We start from the raw sequence: 21505 nt of genomic DNA on the forward strand, positions 1-21505 counted from the left end.
GTGCCTCCACGAGAAGCAAACCAGTGCCTCTGGCGTAAGAAAACAAATTGATTTTTCCTTTCCGAGTGGCACATCGGAAGCAAACCTGTGCCTCTCACGAAATAAATTTTTTCATGCAATTTTTTTTGATTTTTTTGTCCAAAATCTAGGAAAAACTGGGCAAAAGCTGAAAAGCCGAATAAATTCTAAAATCCGGAAAGGTATAAGAAAACAAAATTCCGAGAAAACGCCAAGCACACGACAGGTAGCGGCGGTTGAGAGCGTGTCAAGTGACCCTTGCAAGATTCTGCAATGGGTACCCTCAGTTAGTTTTGTGTAGGGGCACCCCTCAGTTAGTTGCTCTCGACGGATGCTAGCGTAGCTATAAGAGCAAGAAGTAGCATTCACCTCCGACGGGCTCCTCTCGCCAGGTTAGTTATGAAAAAAAAATGCCTTCTATCATTAATATTTTGAGCGTAAACTAGCCCATTACTATTCGGCCGCGCCGGCCCGACCGAACCCGTGACGACAACAGAGAGTCCAAGGGCCGGACGGGCGGCCCAGATCCAAACTTGGGGGAGGGGCAAATCGGGACAGAAAAGGAGTGACAAGTTCATCCACCTCGCGTCCGACTCCAACTCTCAAGCAAAGCGGAGATCCCCTCTTCCGCTTCCGCCTCAGCCCCCAGAAAATAAACCCCCAAGCAGCACCGCGAGTCTGCCTCCGTACGACCGCACCGCTTGCCCCCGAACCCTAGCTAGAGCCTGCCAGCAGCGCCGTCGCCGTCGGCGAATCGAATCCGCGGGCGCCCGTCCAGCCATGTCGCCGCCCGAGAACCCCAACGGCGGGGCCGCCGCCGCCGCGCCCTCGGAGCCCGCGCCGCCCGCCAAGCCTTCGTCTTCCAAGGGGAAGAAGAAGGACGACAAGAAGGACGACGATCTGGTGAGCTGCCCCCCCCGTCCCCCCCTCCGCCCGGTCTCCCCCGGCCGGCCGAGATCGGGGAGCGTCTCGCTTCGATCTGCGGTCCCGCCCCCGCCTGATGTGTTTTTGCTTTGGTGCGCGCAGTCGGAGGAGGACCTGGCGCTCAAGGAGCAGCTCGAGCTCTACGTGGTGCGGGCGCAGGACGTGGATCCCGGCGTGCAGAGGCTCGCCCTCGAGAGCATGAGGTACCACAATCTATTCGCTTGCTGGGACCTCACAGATTCAGTTTTTGTCCCCGAATTCTGTTCCGTGCCCAGGTCTGGTGGCGCGTCGGCTGCTTGTTCTAGGTTTAGATTTCCGATCTCTGCGCGAATTCGATGAGTGGACTGGCTCTAGTTCTGGCCTCTATATAGCTACATCTACCTGACGAACCATTACGGACTGCTGTCACTCTAGTTTGTGTAAAAAGATTAGCCTTTGTGTGCCCTCGACTGAGATTTTGACCTTTACAGGCAGGAGATTCGTTCCTTTGGCTTGCCATAAGTTTAGATTTCTGCTCTCTGTCTGAATCCCTTGAATGTGTAGGCTTTGGTTTTGCTAACTTTTGTTCCATCTATCTGGCAAGGTCTTGTGGGGTGCTACCACTGTAGTAGTTTGTGTAAAAAACAATGTTTTCTTGCTTTATTTCTGTTAGCTGCCACTGAGATTTTGACCCCTGCCAGGCAGGAGATTCGCTCAGCTACAAGCTCGATGACGTCTGTCCCAAAGCCACTGAAATTCCTCCGCCCACACTATGGAACCCTCAAGTCCTACTATGAAACTATGCCAGAATCTGAGCTAAAGGTATACATTACACTCACACCTTTGTTGTACGGTGATTTAAATACTGATTCTGGACGTTGCTAATATAACAACACAACTGTTTTGCAGAAGTACATGGCTGACATACTATCAGTGTTGGCCTTGACAATGTCTGCTGAAGGAGAGAGGGTATGTGCCTGCCATGTTCCTACTCTGCCACGATTCAGTTTTATACCTTTCAGCGTGAATTGAGGTTAGCCTTCTTAAGAGTTGCTCTGCCTTTTCATTGTTTCAGGAGAGCCTGAGGTACCGTTTGTTGGGCTCTGAAGGCGACATTGGTTCCTGGGGTCATGAATATGTGAGGTAAGAACAATACTGCATAAATTTATATACTTTACCTGTTTTTGTTTTGTTTTGTGAATTTATCTTATAGCCCATTTAATGTTAATTAGGTATTTAGTTCATGTCTGCCTTATAGATGTAAAAGTGAAATATTGTTTCTTTCCTTCCAAGAGTTCTGTTTGTTATTCCCACTTCATTCTATTAGTTTCAAAAATCCATACCCAGAAATACAAATTGCTTACTAGCAAGAGGTTAAAGTTTAGACAGTCATTTAATATTCAACATGGTCTATTCCTATGACTGTTACAATGAGGTAGTTGTAGCATGATAGGATAAAGGTTTCCTTGTGGTGGACATATATTGATTATGCATCATTAATATTCTGCTTTGGTTGCTATATGTGTTCTGACTGCAAGGTTTATCTTATGTGATGGCTAATTTGTATATAGCTATCGGACCAAGTATCCAATACATTGTTGGTTTTGTAATTTGTTATATGCATTTACTTTCACAATTGTTGGATTCTACTGAAACCTTTTTCTCGTGACAGGAATCTGGCTGGTGAAATTGCTCAAGAATTCCAAAAGCGCCAGGTTGGAACTCTCATTCTTGTATCATTACTACGTGGAACTTCTGCTTTGCTCTTTTTGCTCCATTTTTCTATTTACCCCATTGTGATAACCCTTTATTTTTACTTAGGAGGCTTAACTTCCTATGTATCTTAGACATCATTGATGTAATTTGATAAATATTATTACCCCTTTTATCGATGCTATGAGTGATTTACTTCAACTATTTTGGTGACTACTACTGGTCATGCTCGTAGGCTTTAATCAGTTTGCGGAACTACTGTAGTTTGTCATTTCCTATTTGCTCTAGTTCTCTAAAAGCTGCTGTTTTGGACATAGGCAGTCTCTAGTATTCACCTTTGAGCACTTTGAGTTGTGATATATTCATAAATAAAGCTAAACAGAAGTAGACTTATGAAATATTCTATTCAAGACTAATGACTATGGTTTTTGACTATCTAACTGAGATATTTTAAAGGATATTGGTAGTCAAAGTTTTGATGTTAGTAGTCAAAGTTTGAATTTTAGTTGTCAAAGTTTTGGATGTTGTACTTTACTTGTGCCCAAAACGGCATCTTTCCAACAACAGGAGTGAGTAACTGGGTCTCCTTGTTGTAATATCCAATCTGGATCACATTTGTTTATTACTCACTGCACATATGTTGTTTGTATTCATCTTTTTTTTAATGTGTCATGGTTGCAACCATACTAAGTAGATTTTCTCTGTTTTTTTTCTATTTCTTGTGTGTGTATATATATTTCAAACCTCAAAGTGTTAATTTTGTATTTCTGCAGGGTGATGACATGCCAATTGATGAGTTAATGGAACTAGTGCAGCAAATTGTCTCATTCCACATGAAGGTTTGTTCTTTGAAAATTGTGGACATACATACTCCCTCTGTTCGAAAATAATTTTGTGGTGATGCATTGACGCCTTGTTGGTTTTCTTGTCATTTTTTTGTATAATAGCATAATGCTGAGCCAGAAGCTGTAGATCTTCTGATGGAGGTATTTTGTCTTGCACAATTTCAACCAGTACATTACTTGTAGCTATTCACCAATGGATATACTGATGCATGATATTTCATTTCAGGTTGAAGACCTTGATTTGCTAGTTGAGCATGTCGACTCAACAAACTACAAGAGAACTTGTTTGTACCTTACTAGTTCGTCTAGGTATGTCTACAACTCTATACATTAGGTCATACACTGCTATTTTTCTAATGTGCACATCTCTCTAAATTGTTTCTTTAAATTATTGCTTGTACATATTTTCTGTAAAAAGTTCCTACGTATAGATTTGGAATAATAAATTTGAATCTTAGTTGACTTGAATTAATGTTTTGCTCTATCTCAATTTCAAACTGCAGATTTCTCTCTTCTCCAGATGATACGCTGGCACTTGATATAGCATATACCATTTACATGAAGTTTGAAGATCTTGCAAGTGCATTGCGCATTGCATTGCTTCTTGACAACAAGGTAAGCAGAAAATTATTAGAAGTTGTACTCCTCTGTTTAGGTATTACCTTTAAACTGACATGCATCTCAATGATTTGTAGTCCATACAGTATGTGAAGCAGGTCTACACAGCAACTGATGATCTTGTACTCAAGAAGCAATTCTCATACATCATTGCACGCCATGTATGTATTTCTCTCCTTACTTTCCCTCCCTTTACCTCTTTCCACCTCCCTCTGAATTTTGATTCCTTACCTTGGTTAATTGTTTATGTCTTGCATTTAAAGTAGCTTATCTTACAAATTTTGACCGTGAGCTCTCCTCTTCTGAAGGGTTTGGCCATGGAGATTGATGATGAGATAGCTGCAGATGAAAATGACAAGGAAATGTTGCAAGAAATAGTTAATAACACCAAGCTGAGTGAGGGGTACCTCACTCTTGCTCGTGATATCGAGGTTATGGAGGCAAAATCTCCAGAAGATATTTATAAGGTGACCTATATTTCACTAATTTCATGTTTATGGTAGGCTTTCTAGTCCATAATAAAAGTATGCTTATACTTTCTAATCTTTAGGTCCATTTGATTGACGGACGTGGTGCCAGCTCCAGTCTTGATTCTGCAAGACAGAATTTGGCTGCAACATTTGTCAATGCATTTGTTAATGCTGGATTTGGCCAGGTTAGTTTTTGTGGAGAATGTTATTTGTGGTCCATACAAGGCAAGAGTGAATATTAAGTTTGTTCATTTGTGCAGGATAAGCTGATGACTGCTCCATCTGATTCTTCCAGCAGCGGGTCTTCTGGAAACTGGTTATTTAAGAATAAGGAACATGGAAAAGCCAGTGCAGCAGCTAGCCTGGTACAATCACATCATTAAATATATTTCAAACAATAAGGTTTCTTTAAGTTATAACTAGCCAATACTAAATGAAATTATTGCTTGCAGGGAATGATTCTCCTGTGGGATACTGATTCTGGGCTTGCCCAGCTCGACAAGTACTTGCATAGTACTGATACTCATGTTGTTGCTGGAGCTTTGCTAGGTATTGGAGTTGTCACCTGCGGTGTGAAGAATGATTGTGACCCTGTATGTATTCCAATTTATTAGCTGCTTCCTCTCTCCCTATTTGATATTATGCAAGTTCTGTCTTTAATAAGAAATTGTTTCCAGGCACTCGCTATCCTCATGGAGTATGTTAACAAGGATGACTCAAACATACGGATTGGTGCAATCTTGGGTCTTGGTATCGCATATGCTGGTTCTCAAAAGGATGAGGTGGAAATCGGCGCTTGCTATTGTCTGTTTTTACCTTATCATCAGTTATATATTTCGTGCTAACATGGTTTCCTGTATTCCAGCTAAGAGTACAACTATCAGCTATATTGGGAGACCCCCAAGCAACACTCGAGGTCTTGGTCTTCACTGCTGTTGCTTTGGGATTGGTGTTTGTTGGTTCATGCAACGAAGAGATTGCACAATCCATCATATTTTTCTTGATGGAGCGCAGTGAGGCCGAGCTGGCAGAGCCAATTATACGCCTTCTTCCTGTTGTGCTTGGCCTTCTATATCTTGGAAAGCAGGTAAATACTCAGCATTTGCATTTTCATTCAAGTTTGTCGTGCAAGAAAAAATTGGCATGCGTTTAATGGACATACGATTTGTTTCAAGGATTCGCCCAGTCTTTTGTGAATTGGATCCAACTAGAAAGCTGATTGCAATTGTTACTGTTGTTTTCATACTATGTTGTTGCTAAATTTAGCTTATGCACACATCTTCATCATAACACGTCTTTTTTCAAGGCAATTTAAATGCATCCAGATAGCTTATTTTGGTGAACTATTTCAGGAAAGCGTTGAGGCTACTGCGGAGGTTTCTAAAACATTTGATGAGAAGATCAGGAAATATTGTGACGTAACACTTATGTCCCTTGCATATGCTGGAACAGGAAATGTGCTCAAGGTACTTAACTTCAATCCCTATATTAACATGTTTGCTGACTTATAACAGCTTCAAACTGTGTTCTAATGGCTCCAACCTTTTCGCAATTCTTAATGCAGGTTCAGAAACTTCTTGGTATTTGCTCACAACATCTTGAGAAAGGCGAAACACACCAAGGCCCAGCTGTCCTTGGAATTGCTCTTATTGCCATGTCTGAAGAATTAGGAGCTGAAATGGCTGTACGATCACTTGAACGTCTTCTACAGTATGGCGAGCAGAATATTAGACGAGCAGTTCCTCTTGCACTTGGTATCCTCTGTATTTCGAACCCCAAGGTAATAAGTTATTTGAAATCTCTATCTTGAATTTGTGCCTGATCAGTTACTGTGAAGAGTCGCAGAGTTCATTAGAATGCAAATGTTTAACTCAAGTAGTAAAAAACACTTCAAAGCAAAACATTTTGATCCTATCTCCTCCTAAGATAGAGATTGCTGGTCCTTGTTTTTTTTTCATGACAATATCTTATGTAATGTAATTTATAGTGTAACAAAACTGCAAATCAAAGGCACTTCCGCCAGTTGTTAATTTTGCCATGTGCATACTGGGACATTCTCCATGTTATGAATTAAATGCTTGTTCAGTGGTTCATTTTCAGTGTTATGATGTTTATTTTGGACAATTCTGATATCTTGTATTTATCAGGTAAATGTAATGGACACACTGAGCAGATTGAGTCATGATGCAGATGCTGATGTCTCAATGGTATGCACTTCTTAACCTAGCAGTTAATTTCTTAAATTCATGCTTCATCTTATAACTTGGTTACCTTGCTCTAGGCTGCGATAATCTCATTGGGTTTGATTGGTGCTGGTACAAACAATGCCAGAATAGCTGGTATGCTTCGTAATCTTTCGAGTTATTACTACAAAGAGGCTGCTCATCTATTCTGTGTAAGTACATATCCGGTGCTCCTTTAGCATCCTTTTCCCGATGGTGGTTTCCTGTTTGTATTGGAGTTGCAGACTTGCATATGCTTATCAGTTTTATATGTTCAGGTAAGAATTGCTCAAGGGCTTGTTCACCTTGGGAAGGGTTTGCTGACACTTTCTCCATACCATTCCGACCGGTTTCTTCTTTCCCCGTGAGTTAACTATCTTCAAGCACTCAATTTCCCCTTCCAATATTGTTGGATTCATCTGACAATTCCTTTGCTCTTTTAGGATGGCACTTGGAGGGATTGTCACTGTTCTGCATGCCTGCCTTGATATGAAGTCCACCATTCTAGGGAAATATCACTACATTCTTTACATTATTGTACTGGCAATGCAGGTATGTATATAACTCATCTGCCAATTTTTATAACCAGACCAAACAGCCAGTTGATGATAAAGATTATAAACTCTTCTTTCCTTATTACAGCCAAGGATGCTTTTAACGGTGGATGAGGATCTGAAGCCTCTTCCTGTTCCAGTGCGGGTTGGGCAAGCAGTTGATGTGGTCGGGCAGGCGGGACGACCTAAGACGATAACCGGCTTTCAGACGCATACCACTCCTGTCTTGCTTGCAGCCGGGGAGCGAGCGGAATTGGCGACTGACAAGTAAGTTGGACTAGGCACGTGTTCTTTATCGTCTGAGTATGTTCCTCTCCATGGCAGCTAACCACTGTTGCCTTGTGTCATGCAGGTACATCCCCCTGACCTCGACGTTGGAGGGCTTTGTAATTCTGAAGAAGAACCCGGAATACCACGAGGAGTGAGGGGGAAACCCCCTAGGCTTTGATCTGATGCAAGTTTTTGGAGTCCCCCAGCTTGGCAGTCGTCACCGAGGATCCTTTGATATGCCCTCACACAAGGCACTTGCTGGTGTTTCATCCAAAAACATTTTATTCCGTCCACCAGAGCTGTAACTAACTGCAAGCTTGTTTGGTTGCCCGAATGGACCGGCATGCCACTTGTACCCACACTGGTGGACATGTAGGAGTTGAACTGGTGGTGTCTTTTGACCTTGAGCTTATTTGTATATGTATCAAGTGTGTACTGAAAGTTACATCTTTAGAACTGATACGGCGTTGTCATTCATTAGCACAGTATGTTTAGCCTTTCCTGTGGACCTGCGCCCGTCTACTTATTTTTTGTGGAGTACTCCTACAATGTTATGTCAGCAGTTAATGGCTTGCTGTGCTACATTAAAAGCGTTGCTGCTATCTCGTTTACGTTATTCAGTTGCTGATACGGTTACAGTTTCAACTAAACTGCAACCTGGCCTGGCACTGTAAAACTAAAATTAGTATATGGTGCACTGCATCATCAGGAGTGAGCTGAGCATCGTTGCAACACCATTCAAAGGGGATTGGAAGAGATGGGAATTTGGAGGGATTTTTGGAGGGGACTTGCCTGTTCGGCAATCCTCCGAGCGAGCTCCCACTCCTCAATCCATCATTTGAGGCAGAAAAGGAGCTGAGGAGCGCCACTTCCACGCTCCTTGACCTATGACTAGCTCGCTCCGCTCCATGCTGCTAACTCCGCGGAGATTTCATTGTATATATATTTATTTTTCCAATTAAGAAGTCATTTAAAAGTGTGGCAGTACCCAACGTTTTAAGAGCATATGGATAGGAGAAGCTTCCCAGATTTCTGTGTGCCAATTTTTGTTGCTATTTTTTATCATATTTCTTTGTGAAGAATAGAACGTCGTTGCTTCCTTCCGGTCAGGATCCCTTCTCTTCATCCGGATTCATGGGCTGTAGATATTGTTGATGGCAAACAAGTTTCAGAACCGCATGCTGCTATCATTTTGTGTGGGTGATGCATGATTTGGACTGGAAGAAACAATAGGAGACATGGAGAACTTCAAATGGGCCATTGATACCATCCACGATGCTAGTGGGCTTCAAGACGACACGAGAGCTGAGGGAGAAATCGGTCTGGATACCCCCTTCTCCCCCATGAGATCACTTACATCAAGGTTAATGTTGACGTGAGCTATTACGAGCAAGGTGTCTATGGTAGTACGGGAGTTGTTCTTCAGAACCATATCAAAGCTTTGGTTCGGGCAAAACCAATTTGGTACCGAGTTGCACAAAATGCAAGCACCATGGAAGCCTTGGCAGCCTTGGTGCTCCGTGATGGCATTCGTCTTGCTCTTGGACATCTCAAGGTGATCATCGAAAGTGATGCTCAAGATGTTGCGCGAATGCTAAATGAGGCAAATTTTTCAAGGGCAGACCTTACATACATATGCTATGAGATTTAGGAGGTAAGCTCCAGTTTTCAATCTTGCCCCATTGTCCATAACAATTGAGAAGCAAATGAAGCGGCACACAGCTGGTGTGCCAAACAGGCTGGTGAGGATCGTAGAAGATGTATCTGGGTGAATTACACCCCTGCTTTTCTTCTAGAATGTATTCACACACTGTAATCCTCCTGAGTAATTCAATATAACCTGTTGTTGGAAAAAAAGTTCGGCCTACTCAGAACATCCCTTTGTTGTCATTCAGGCGGTGATCTTACGGAGAGGTACCCTTGAAATGAGGAGGCGCACGACATGAAAGAACCGTAAAGAAAGAAAAAAGCAAAGAATCGCAGACCATACCACATTGGCGCATGGCGCCAAGCGGGAGGAACAGACCGCCCCTCCTTGGGTCCCATGGGAGCTCCTATAGGGTGCCTTGTTGAGCTTCTTGACGCCCATGAGCCCCAGCTCGTGGGCCGGCCTAAGAAGAAAATAACTCTTGAATGGTTTTCTAGTTCCCTTGATCGCGTTAGATTGGTCGCGGTCGACCAATTGAGTTTTGATTTTTTTTGCAAAAAAACAAAACCATGCTCATGGTTTTGAAAAAAAAAGTTTACAAACTTAAAAAAAGATCACAATATTTTAAAAAGTTATCAAATTTGAAAAAAAATCACATATTTTTTGAAAAAATTAGCTGATTTTGAAAAAATCTTGTCGAATTGGAAAAAGTTCATTGAATTCAAAAAATCATCAATTTTGGGAAAAAGTTCACAATAAATGAGAAAAGGTTCATCGAATTTGAAAAAAACTTCATTAAATCTGGAAAATCATCAATTTTGAAAAAATTTCATGAATTTGAAAAAAGAAAAAAAGAAAGAAGGAAAGAAAAAACACGCCCTCGGCAGGGAGGAAGACGCAAAGCATCACCGCTACCGAGTCCGCAACGAACAAAGATCTTCGCCCGGAGTCCTAACATGGAGAAGAGAACCACAAGGGTGTCTTTAGGAAGATAGCGACACCCACAAGCGTCGCCATCGTCGATGCCAAGGCAAGGAGCTTGCGCCCGACAGCTCACCCGTGCCACTATGAGGTCACCAGGACAAGCTCGCGCAAGGACAGATCCCATAGATCCAGATCGAAGCATCATGCCCACGCCATCGGCGGGCCCGTCTGGCCCACTACTATCACGCTCCCGACACAATGCCGCATTCCGCGTTGCGCACACCATCAGGAGGGGAGAAACACCCCGCCGCCTACACCGCCGGGCTTTGCCTGGAGGCAGGAGGGGAGGGAAGCGGCAAGCTAGGGTCCCCTCGCCCCTACTCGCGGGACCGATCAGGCGAGATGAGTTTTCGATCAACTTGACACGTATCCTAGATATTCTAGTTGGTAAATTTGTTTTTTGGCAGTGGTAGCACGTTTCTAACACGAAGACATTTGTTTTCAGCATTTCATCACTAAAAAAAACACATTTGTTTTCACCACTCAATCAATAAAAAAAAAGGAAAGACACTAGGTGGCAAGCCTAGTTAGCTACTCTTGAAAAAAAAGGGAAAGACACGGCAACGGCACTCACGCTGGCTGCAAATCTCCCGTTCCGCTCCCAAGTTCAATCAAGAAAAGGAAAGCGCCGCCGCCGACCCGATCCGGATCCAGCCCCAACCCACTTATATACCTTTGATTTCACATCCGCAGCCACGCCCTGCGCACCTCGGCGAAGCCCTGTCCGGCAAGGACAAGGCTCCGCCCGCAGCCACCGCCTCCGCCCCGGCTATAAAGGTCCGCCCTTTGGCCGGTCCGCTCCTCCTCTCTTCGTCCGGGCCGCGCCTCTCGCCTCCGATTCCAAATCCATCCGCCTTCTCGCGCCCCGCTCCCTCTCCGCTTGCGGGGCCGCGCCCCTCGCGCCGCTGGTGGAGCGTCGTGCGCCAGCTGCGCGCGGTGCGTCGAGGTGGAGGGCAGGGTCCTCCGGGTGGTGGCCAGGGGGCGGTGGTGCTCGTCGACGCGCTCCTCCTCCGCCGCCGCCGCCTGGTCCGGGTGGCAGTTCCCGCGGTCGCGCTCCTCCGCTGCCGCCGGCGTGTTCGAGATCGTCTTCTTTGGATTGACCCGCCCTTCCGAGGCAATGTGTAGAGCCTCTCCTCCTCTCGCGTCTGGTTAGGTGATTCGTCCTCGATTCGTGCCTCTCCTCCTCTCGCCTCTGGTTTCATGTTGCTCGTCCTCGCTCGATTCGCCCGCTTAGATTACAAGAATCGCGTCTGATTTATTTGATTCAGTTTTGCTCATCCTTGATTCGTCTGTTTTGATTTGATGAAGCGCGTCTGCTCGCCCTCGATTCGTCCGTTTAGATAGAAATCGCGTCTGGTTTGATTTGTTCGTCCTCGCCGTCACCCGTTTAGAATCGCTTCTGATATGATTTTGCTTGTCCTCGCTGTCGCCCTGATGCTCTCGCGTGTTCTTGGGGCCGTCTCATCGGGGGTCTCCGTCCCTGCGACTCTGGGAGGAAGCGAGCGAGCGGTCGGTCGGTTTGGGTCACCGTCTGGTTTGCGAGCTAGCAATTCTGTTTGAGAAACGCGTGCGCTTCTGTTATCCGACGATCCCGCATTTCGTGTTCATGGTGGAGCGATGATTCCTGCGTTTCTGTTTGAGAAACTTGTGCGTGCGCTTCTGTTATCTCACGATCATGCGTTCGTGTTGGCGTCGGGGCGACGGTTGCAGGAAATCGGTTCCTCTGTTCCATCACCTGCGTTGTTCGTCGGTTATTTTCAGATCTCAAACGCATTGTGATACTCTCGTTGCCCTCTGTCGATTATTGTTCTATCGGTAGGCGCGTGTGCTTCCATCCTAGATGCAGAGAATCCTTACCGTTGTTCTGATGCTCTTCTTTTCAATTGTTTATTGTTATCATGCTTTGCTTATCTTCCCATATGGCACGATTGATTGACTGTTGTTTGCTGTTTGATTGATTGCCTTGAGATGGATTGTTGTCTGTTGTTTGACTGATTGCCTTGAGATGGTTTGTTGTTTGTTGTTTGATTGATTGCCTTGAGATGGATTGTTGTTTGTTCTTTGATGATTGATTGCCTTGAGAAGGTAAAAACCATGCAGGCCAATTGATTGCTGTTTGTTGCCTTGAGATGGTATGCTTATATGGCACGATTGGTTGCTGTTTGTTGCCTTGAGATGGTACATGTTTGTATGGCACGATTGATTGCTGTTTGTGTATGGTTATTAAGATTGATTGCTGTTTGTTGATTGGTATCTAACTTTGGTATATGTAGTTCCTGATCATAGGTAAAAGACCTAGCACTATTCTTTTTTCTGAACTTTTTTGTGATTATGTCTTATGTGGATATCATATTCTTTTTTTGGTATATTACTGTTGTCAGTCCTTGGAATAATGCTTTTCTAAGTATTTGAGGTACAGACATGTTGATCTGGACATATCACATTTGCTCTTTATTGTGTTGCTAAGGACACTGATGGGTTGAGTTGGCATATAGGGCAGGTATATTTACATTCGTTACATTTTGCGATGCGGATGCCTGTAGTCCCAAAGTGTTTATTTACCTGATATTTGCATGGATGTTTTCATGATGGCTAATATGATTCGTTATCGTTGTTCTGATGGTGTGCTTCTGGTGTTTTAACTGAAGCCGTGGATCGCTCATCAACCTGGTATGTGTTTGGATGATAATCCCTCTCGAATTTAACTTGTTCCTATATTTTACACATTGTTTATCTCATGGCTGGTAATGGTAACCTTATGAATGCATATCCCACATTTTAGCTAGTTATATAGTAACGCCATAGTTCCTTGGATTTGTTCTGTCAGGTTAAAGTATGCCAACCTTATTACAGTTTACAGTCAACAACTCATTAGGCCAGTACCACATGGACAGAACATGCACCGCCCTATAGCACTATATGCTATCTTAACTGCCATAACCAAAAGAAATTAAAATCGCCAAGGACTTCACAGTTTATATGGACAGTTAGGCAGACTAGCACTATTTAAGAAACATAAACAGTACCAATCTAATCTGTTAGGCATGGACTAGACTATTTAAGAAACATAAACAATACCAACCAAATCAATAGGGAGAATTTTCGGGAGTGAACTATGTTTTAGGAGGTGAGGTGGCAATGGTCACCTGTCTTCCTTAGTCTATTAACGCATATTGGAATAAATATAATTACTGAAGCAACTTTATCTTTTGTACAAACAGTACTAGCCTGATCAATAGAGAGAATTGTCAAAAGTGGCCTCTCTTCTAGTAGGTTGCAATGATCACCTGTTTTCCTTGGTCTATCAACGGCATACTTACTGGAAGAAATATAATTACTGAAGCAACTTTAGCATTGTTCCTGTTGTGTAAATCTGATTTGAGAAACATGACCAGTACCATCCTAACCAATAGAGAGAATCATCAAGAGTGGCCTATGTTTTAGTAGGTGAGGTTGTAATGGTCATCTGTTTTCCTTGGTCTATCAATGCATACAGGAAGAAATATAATTACTAAAGCAACTTTAGCATTCATAATGTGTGTAAACCTGATGTTCTGTGTTTTTGTGGAGAATAAGTGGCTTCAGTGGATGTCCTGGCCTCCTGGGTGACTTGATGTTTTTTAATACAGTAGTTGGTTCCATTAACCTCTTAAATTAAGATCAATGAACTTTGAATTATTCTAATCATTGTACTGGACGTATATATGACGGATAACCCTTGATAATATAATTTCATGCCTAATTCTGAACTTGTTCACACATAACTAAAGCTGGCCGCTGTTTGATCTCGCAGCAAATATGACTTGTTTCTTACTCATACTTGACTGGCTTCATAGAAATGCTTGTCTGACTGAGTGACTGTTGTGTAATACCGTATTACTTTCCTTTTATTCGGGCAGGTCCTGTAGGTGAGTACATGTTCCACTGGCAGGTCACTATCATGGGACCCTCAAGACAGCCCGGTTACCGGTGGTCTATTTTTGGTGAACATCCATTTCCCATCTGATTATCTCTTCAAGCCCCTGAAGGTAATTTCCAGTGTACCGAGCTAATCTTTGTAAAAAAAAGAGTTCATATTGATTCTATGATATTGGAATTGCTGTTACACAAATGTCTTGGGAGTCCTCAAACAACTACTCCCTCCGTTCCAAAATAGATGACCCAACTTTATACTGAACGGAGGGAGTAGTTTGCTGCTGCTTACTATCTTATCTGTTTTTTCTGACATTCAGACATGAACCTAGTTCAGGTCTCTTTCCGCACCAAGGTGTTCCACCCAATCATCAACATTCTCAAGGAACAGTGGAGCCCGGCTTTGACCATATCAAAGGTAATGATCTGCATTCCTAGCTTGGTTGGTCCATTTTGCTTAAAGCTTGTTACCAGAAATTCTTCATTTATGTTTCTCTAACATTTACCCGTCTCTGTTAACAGGCCCTCCTGCCAATCTGTTCGTTGCTGACGGACCCCAACCCCGATGATCCTCTGGTGCCTGAGATCGCTCACATGTACAAGACTGATCGGGCCAAGTATGAGTCCACGGCATGCTCCTGGACACAGAAGTACGCCATGGGTGGATGTATAGGCAAGCAATGTCGAGAGAGGTATTCTTTTGATTGTTTTATTTTTATGGTTTGCTGAAATGCATTTCCCCCCTCCGTTTAAGACAAACGGTGGGATGTTTGCTAATTTCGAAACACACTAGTTACTTCCATTTGTGTACTTCTATTTGTTCTTGGTTCTTCTCACCTATAGCTGAAGTCAAAGACGGCAAACCAGGCGAATCATTGGAGTTGCAGGACGATCAATCACCAGTAAGTTTCTATGCTTTCAAATGGTCAGAGTTTGAATTTTGATCAGTTTGTCTGACTTGTTTTATGCTGAATCCTTGATTCCTTGATAACTTTGATATACACACATGAATAATTACTTATGCTGTTATGATCATAAACTGATTTCTAAGTATCTTCTCATATGATGCTTATTACATAACAGGTCATCTGAATCTTCATTTGTAAATATGACTGCTGGTGCTGCTGATGATGTAAGCTACTTTTCTTGCTTCAAGAATAATAGAAACATCATTTACATCACACTCACATTTTAAGTTGATCATTTTATTGCAGGCTAGCCATCGGCTTGGAACTGATGAGAGGCAACCGCTGTTGCCAACTTGAAACATATATTTTTTAGGTATGAATGGCTTACCTTAGCCAGAACTTCTATAAGTCTTGCTCATGTTAGCTTTCTCTAGTAAGTAGAACAATAATACATTTAACATTTCTTTTCTGCCATATGCGTATGCTCATGATATTTGAATTACGAACCAAATTCAAAACAAATAAGCATATGTGTCTCCGCCCACAAACTTGCGGATAGTGATGAAGATAATCACTTAATCAGCCTCTAACTAGCTTCCTATTTTCAGGAATGAAGATCTGAATCACCCTCACCCCTCTAGAGAAATCAGTTTACTCATTCAGGTTCTGGAATTTCTTTATAGCTTTCTGAATTTACTTCGTTCTTGCATGTGTTAGCTTTCTGTCTGTGCCCCAATCTATGTCTACTTCCTTCTATTTCTTGTGTGCAAGTGCTCCATTGTGTGTGTGACTCTGTGCGTGTGATGTGCCCCTATCTATCTCTGTTTCTTGTGTGCAAGCGCTCCACTGTGTGTCTGACTCTGTGTGTGACTGTGTGTGTGTGTGACTGTGTGTGTGACTGACTGTGTGTGTGACTATGTGAATGTTGCATTTGCTTGTGTGTATGTGACTTTGCGTGTGACTGACTGTGTGTGTGACTATGTGAATGTTGCATTTGCTTGTGTGTACGTGACTTTGCGTGTTTGTGTGAATGTTGCATTTGCTTGTGTATGTGACTTTGCGTGTTTGTGTGAATGTTGCATTTGCTTGATGGTGTGGCCTGTATGCTTTGCTGAATGATTGGTGTTGGTGTGGTTTAACACTGCCTTTGCCGGTCCCAAGCCCGGATGTGAAAATGTGGAGGGAGCTGCATTTACCTCCTTCTGAATTTTGTGGCTGATGGAATTCTAGTTTACTTAGATGGTTAGCTTGTTAATTAGTTTTGTGCATGCAAGACTTGAAACCTAGCTGACGTAGTGTTTAGTTTCTGTACATGATAAATGGTTTTGTTGTGCACCCGTTTTCTACTCTTGGATGTTAACTTGCATTTCTTGTGTTTCTGAATTGATTATCTGTTGTAAGATATGGTTAGCATATATAGTTCATGGACAAATGCCTTTGTGTGCAGCAGTTGTCATACATTTTATTCATTCCAATGGTGATTTTACTACTGGTTTTTGTGTGTTAGAACTTTTGCGGAAGTTCTGTGTACCCCAGTACCAATGTATATGTATTTCTGTGTCATTTTGTACTCCCTCCGTCCGGAAATACTACATCCATTCCTCCGACAAGTATTTCCGGACGGAGGGAGTACTATAACATCACTGAAGCCAGTGGTTTATTTGAGATGAGTGACGTGATTACATTGTACCAGACATGCGACTGCAACAGCTCAGTGTATGAGTATGCGCCCCGCGACAGCAATTATCTAGTTACTTTTGAACAATTAGGTAGTTCACACTATGCAGTTTTACTTGTATTCAGGAATGGAGCTTGTTCACTTCCTAGATGCAGCAGGTTGTCCATGTTGTGTTCAATTTCTTTGATTCACCTTTATTTTCATTCAGCAGGTTGTCCATGTTGTGTGTTCCATATGGATTAGACGCGGTCGACTACTTTGTCTTCGATGCCGTGGCTCCTCATTGGGTCTTTTGTACTTCTTCTGTGTGTTCAATTTTTAATCCCCATTACGTGTGATGCTCTTTATTTCTGTGTAATTTGAACCTCTGGTTGCGCTCTTGTTAGCGGTGTCTCTGCTCGTGTGGACACACATGATTTGAACCATGACTTTTGAGCTGTGATTCTGCTAGTGAGGCAAGCATGATTTTAGCGGTGTTTCCATGCAATTTTGAACCATGCCTGTGTTATGATCTTGTGAAAACGTTGCGTGAATATTTATTGCCAATCGTGTGTCGTGCCAATGCTGCCTTTGGTTGATTGTTTGGCTTGTTGCTTAGCTGAATGATTGGTTTAGTAGTTTTGTAGTTTAGCACTGCCTTTGCCGGTCCCAAGCCCGGATGAGAAACTGTGGAGGGGACTGCAGTTTGCTCCTCTATTTAGAACTTTCACGGTCTCCAAATATTTCTCAATAGTTTCAGAAACTGTCCTAGTCGAGTACGTTTTACTTGTAAGTGTATAGGAAGCCTTGCATGAAAGGCCTCCTGTACCACAATTCTCTAGAAAGATGCAGTTCAATTGTTGTGGCTTCCCTAGAAAATATTATGGTATTTCTGGACAAGAGATACGCAGTAGGGTAAAGTGTGCTCAACTTTTATCCTTATTTAATTTTCTACTAGTATAGAGTTAAGCCCATGATGATTACCTACATGTTGGAATTACCGGCAGTGACGACATTTTATGGGCCTATCTTGCTTGGAAACCCTTTTCTTGATTAGTTATTAATCTAACATGGGCCTAATGGGGAATTACACAGGAGCACCTAGGTGCTCTACCCACCCAAATCAGTACAGATGCAGTGCATATAGATTCGGTTTGTTCGTCTTGAATGTGTTGTATTAAGTTCTGTATGGCTAAAGTACTCCTTCAAAAACATCTCGTACTATATGCATGCTCTTTCGAATGGTCCCACACGCGGCTCCCACCTGTACGCATTTACTGCGACGCGGTGGGCGATGGCTGATATTTTCGTATTATTTTTTACTAAATGACTCCTCGGCGTCCTTATTTTGCTCACTGACCCCCTCAAAAGCTTATTTCGTTGCCTGACCCCATTCGCGTCGGGCCGTAAGGCGCCGCACTTGCACGCCGCCGCGCAGCCCGCCAAGGCGCCATTGACCGACGATGACCGGCCGCCAGCGTCAGAGTGCCTGATATATCCGAGTACCGGTGGATGTGGTAGTTGCATCCGACTAACATATCAGATAGTCTTGATGTGCTCCGTCGACACACTCGACCATTCGGTGCGCTACATAAGGCAGATAATCCGGCATGTTAGGTTGGCGCGCTTGGGTCGATGTGGGCCATACCTGCACGCAGCCCTGCCTAGTAATGCCGAAACTAAAGAATACCTTGCTAGGCGCTTAAAAAGTCAGCCAGTCCGGCTATCTGTTAATGTGTGATTGCTGTGTGGGTCCACGATGGCATTGGAAGCGTCCTATTTAGCCACCGTACCCAGGTGAAACCATCTGCCGTTTCTCCCCGGCCGCCCCCTCGTCATCCTCTTTGCCGTCGCCTGTCCTCCTCTTCCCCGTTGTCGCTCGTCCTCATCTTCCCCGGCATTGGCCCCACCCGTGCAGGATTTGTTTTCGATGGCCGATAAGCTAAGGAAGGCGATGGTTGAGGTGTACATGGAAGAACTGGAGCGACAAGTTCATGCGAAGATTGCCGGAACGCAGCCTGTTGGTGGCAAACCCATTGAGTGAGGATCCAGCAATCCTTCGTCTCATGTAAGTAATCCCGTGGCAACATATGTACCGTTGGTTGATTTCAAATCTGTAGGATCTATCCTTTGTGGGTGGTTTCAAATCTGCAGGCGAGCTGTATGTAGAAACTGATTGAATCCTAGGTTTGTGGGACTGTCTAGATTCATGCCTGGGTTCAAAACGTCCAGATTAGTAAATATTTAATTAGTATTAGGGTTTTCTAATGCGCAGAAGGCTTCCTAAACCAGTAGTAATAGAATCTGTCATTATAGTTGGGATTTGATATATATAATCAGTAAAGCTGGAGGACATGAAAATAAGAGGGGTTGGTGTTAATTTATGGTTCTTTGATGCGGGAATAGGAAAAGTCGAAGAAGAGGGAATGTGTGTGGAAACTTGAAATGGAGCGCGGAACTACCATACGTAAAGACTTGTTGAGAAACATATAGTTAAAGAAACTGCCTAATGCTTTTATCAATTGATTCTTTTGGAATAATAACAATACATTAGTATCGGTAAATTCAAAACAAGTGGTATATCAATGCTTAATGACCATAATATATAATGATCTATGAACCCGATTTCATGCAAAGATGGTTTGATCTGATCATCTCTTCTCATTAAATATGTGCTACGTAGACAAAGTTCTAACGTCGTGCCTATTATTGGAACGATCTGTGGTTAGTTTTAGGCAATTTTCATGTGTACTGCTTTGTTTATGCATCGCTGTTCAGGGTTTAAGTGCTAGTGATGATTGCTGATTACCATCATTTCACAGTTTTCACTGGTTTCTTCTATATTTAATTATGGCATGCTAAGAGACGACGGCAAAGTGGGGAGCATTGTGAGAGGTCTATGCTTTTGCAGTAGTCTAATTCCTACACTCTCATCACTTTGAATCTATGAATATGTTATACATACAAGTTGGTAAATAAAGGCACATTTTGTGTTGTGCATTACAATGAACCTAGGGTTGTTCCCTTTCTTGCAACAATCATCATGTGCAACCTTATAGGTGAAGGTCTTGATTGCCAGATGTGAGGGCATTGAAGTATGTTGTGAAGATTTTTCTCCCTAGTAATACTTGGCATGTCTTGGAATTGTCGTTAGATCAAGTTAGCTACACACAATATATTCTCTGAATGCAACAAGTGGCATTATGGATGCATTACATATTACCTAGTGGATGGATGTAAGAACACCAAAGTAAAAAGTAGTTGAGGTCTAAACAAAAGTGGCTTTATGCCACAAAATAGATCATAATGTTAGATTGCAAGTATGATCCCAAACAAATTACTGTACAACAAATTCAGTAAGTTAGCCGTCCCACAAGTGTATGCTGGGAACACGGTGGTTTTTTGGCTTGATCGCTGGCAGCTGGGTAATAATGTTGTCCTTTTGTGCGAGCATTTCCCAATGCTTCATTCTTTTGTCATTTATGACACGGTCACAGTCAGAGAGTTTATGGAGCAGCCGGAGGTCTCGGAACACTTCCATCTGCCTCTGCCACATGAGGCTTATTTTGAGCTCACTCAACTTCAAGATTTGCTGTCTTTGATCAATCTAAATGTGGAGAGTAAGGACATTTGGAAGTGGCCATCTAAATCTGGGGAGTTCAAATCAAAGATATACTGTGAGTCTTGCTTCTCCCACCTAGTGGTTGATCCCATTTTGAGATGGATTTGGAAGTGTGCTTGTACGCTCAAATTTAAAGTGTTTGGATGGCTTCTTCTAATGGACCGTTTGCATACTAGGGATATGATGCATCGCAGACAATGGATCATACAGGATGACACGTGTGTTCTTTGCCTCTGTGCTTCTCATGAAGACCGGGCGCATCTCTTCTTTGCTTGCAACTTCAGTCAAAGGGTTTGAAACTACCTTGGGATTTCTTGGATTGTTCAGCCAAACCAGACTACATATGAGATGGCTCTTTCTGCTAAGAGGGATTTTGGTTATCCTTTCTTCACAGAGGTGGTCTTTGCTGCTACATGGAATATCTGAACACAAAGGAATGGGAAGATCTTTAGAAATGAGAGACCGTCCTTCATATCTTGGAGGAGGAATTTCATACATGATATTTCCCTTTTGGCTCATAGAATCAAATGTAAATATAAAGATAGCTTAGTATCTTGGATAGCCACACTCTCTTAGGCCTCTTGTAAGTATTTTCATTTCTTTGTTTCACTTGTAAATTGTACATTTGTAATCTCTCTAGTTCTTTGCAATAAAGAACTGTGAGGCTGTTGCCTTGCAGTATATAGTCAATTTTTTTTACTGCTTCTTCGATTCACAAGATTCTAGAAACACATGAATAGGAAAAATATAGGATTGCAATGGCATGCCTACTTGAATCCTACATGATTTTTGTTTGTTTGATTGCATCACAGAGAAAACTTTTCAAGAGGTTTGAGTGGATCTTAAAATTCCTATGGAGTATAAAGGAATCGTTAGGAAAAAATCTTAGAGGATTCAATCCTACGAGTCAAACGACCAATATAGGAAGAATTTACTAAGGATTTCTATCATTCGAATTCCTATGAAAATTATTTTGAATCAAAGAGGCCGTAAATGAGAACTACTTTAAATACAACACTTAAAATACAATACATCAAGACGGATGCCTTCAAAAATCTGTAATCCCCTAGGAGGGCATGTTAAGAGACATGCATTGAGACATTTGTGTTGGCGATCTTCCCCTATTGATAATAATATTGTATAGTAGGTTATAGTCGAAGA

At 42.7% G+C, this 21505-nt stretch overlaps 1 protein-coding gene and 1 long non-coding RNA gene across 6 annotated transcripts; both read left to right on the forward strand.

Moving 5' to 3' along the window:
* Window positions 1–603: 603 nt before the first annotated feature.
* On the forward strand, window positions 604–8073 carry LOC123136272 (26S proteasome non-ATPase regulatory subunit 2 homolog A). Its single transcript, XM_044555616.1, has 25 exons — window positions 604–921; window positions 1045–1145; window positions 1623–1743; window positions 1831–1890; window positions 1997–2064; window positions 2594–2636; window positions 3408–3473; window positions 3582–3620; window positions 3706–3788; window positions 3983–4094; window positions 4175–4258; window positions 4406–4564; window positions 4648–4752; window positions 4828–4932; window positions 5020–5160; window positions 5245–5349; window positions 5433–5654; window positions 5920–6033; window positions 6132–6347; window positions 6715–6774; window positions 6849–6962; window positions 7068–7153; window positions 7233–7341; window positions 7432–7610; window positions 7696–8073. Exons 1-25 carry the CDS (start codon window positions 799–801, stop codon window positions 7766–7768), a joined length of 2688 nt encoding a protein of 895 aa, XP_044411551.1. The 5' UTR covers window positions 604–798; the 3' UTR covers window positions 7769–8073.
* A 2797-nt stretch (window positions 8074–10870) lies between these two features.
* LOC123136273 (uncharacterized) lies at window positions 10871–21005 on the forward strand. Of its 5 annotated transcripts, none has more exons than XR_006466734.1 (10): window positions 10871–12745; window positions 12894–12915; window positions 14145–14273; window positions 14478–14575; window positions 14680–14849; window positions 15001–15059; window positions 15241–15289; window positions 15372–15438; window positions 15674–20399; window positions 20521–21005. It is a non-coding gene; the product is annotated as an uncharacterized lncRNA (long non-coding RNA). The 5 variants fall into 5 exon arrangements; XR_006466732.1 differs by having other exon boundaries at window positions 14495–14575; window positions 20521–21001; XR_006466733.1 differs by having other exon boundaries at window positions 10871–11398; window positions 14495–14575; window positions 20521–21001.
* The last annotated feature ends 500 nt before the right edge of the window (window positions 21006–21505 follow it).

This window comes from Triticum aestivum, chromosome 6B (assembly GCF_018294505.1).
Source record: "Triticum aestivum cultivar Chinese Spring chromosome 6B, IWGSC CS RefSeq v2.1, whole genome shotgun sequence".
Lineage (NCBI taxonomy): Eukaryota > Viridiplantae > Streptophyta > Magnoliopsida > Poales > Poaceae > Triticum > Triticum aestivum.

What these genes read in the sequence shown, in the direction of transcription:
- LOC123136272 (XM_044555616.1), top strand. Translation starts at nt 799, where the DNA reads ATGTCGCCGCCCGAGAACCCCAACGGCGGGGCCGCCGCCGCCGCGCCC. An exon ending in TGGGGTCATGAATATGTGAG is followed by an intron (nt 2,065 to 2,593) that starts GTAAGAACAATA and finishes TTCTCGTGACAG; the next exon opens with GAATCTGGCTGGTGAAATTG. An exon ending in TTATTGTACTGGCAATGCAG is followed by an intron (nt 7,342 to 7,431) that starts GTATGTATATAA and finishes TCCTTATTACAG; the next exon opens with CCAAGGATGCTTTTAACGGT.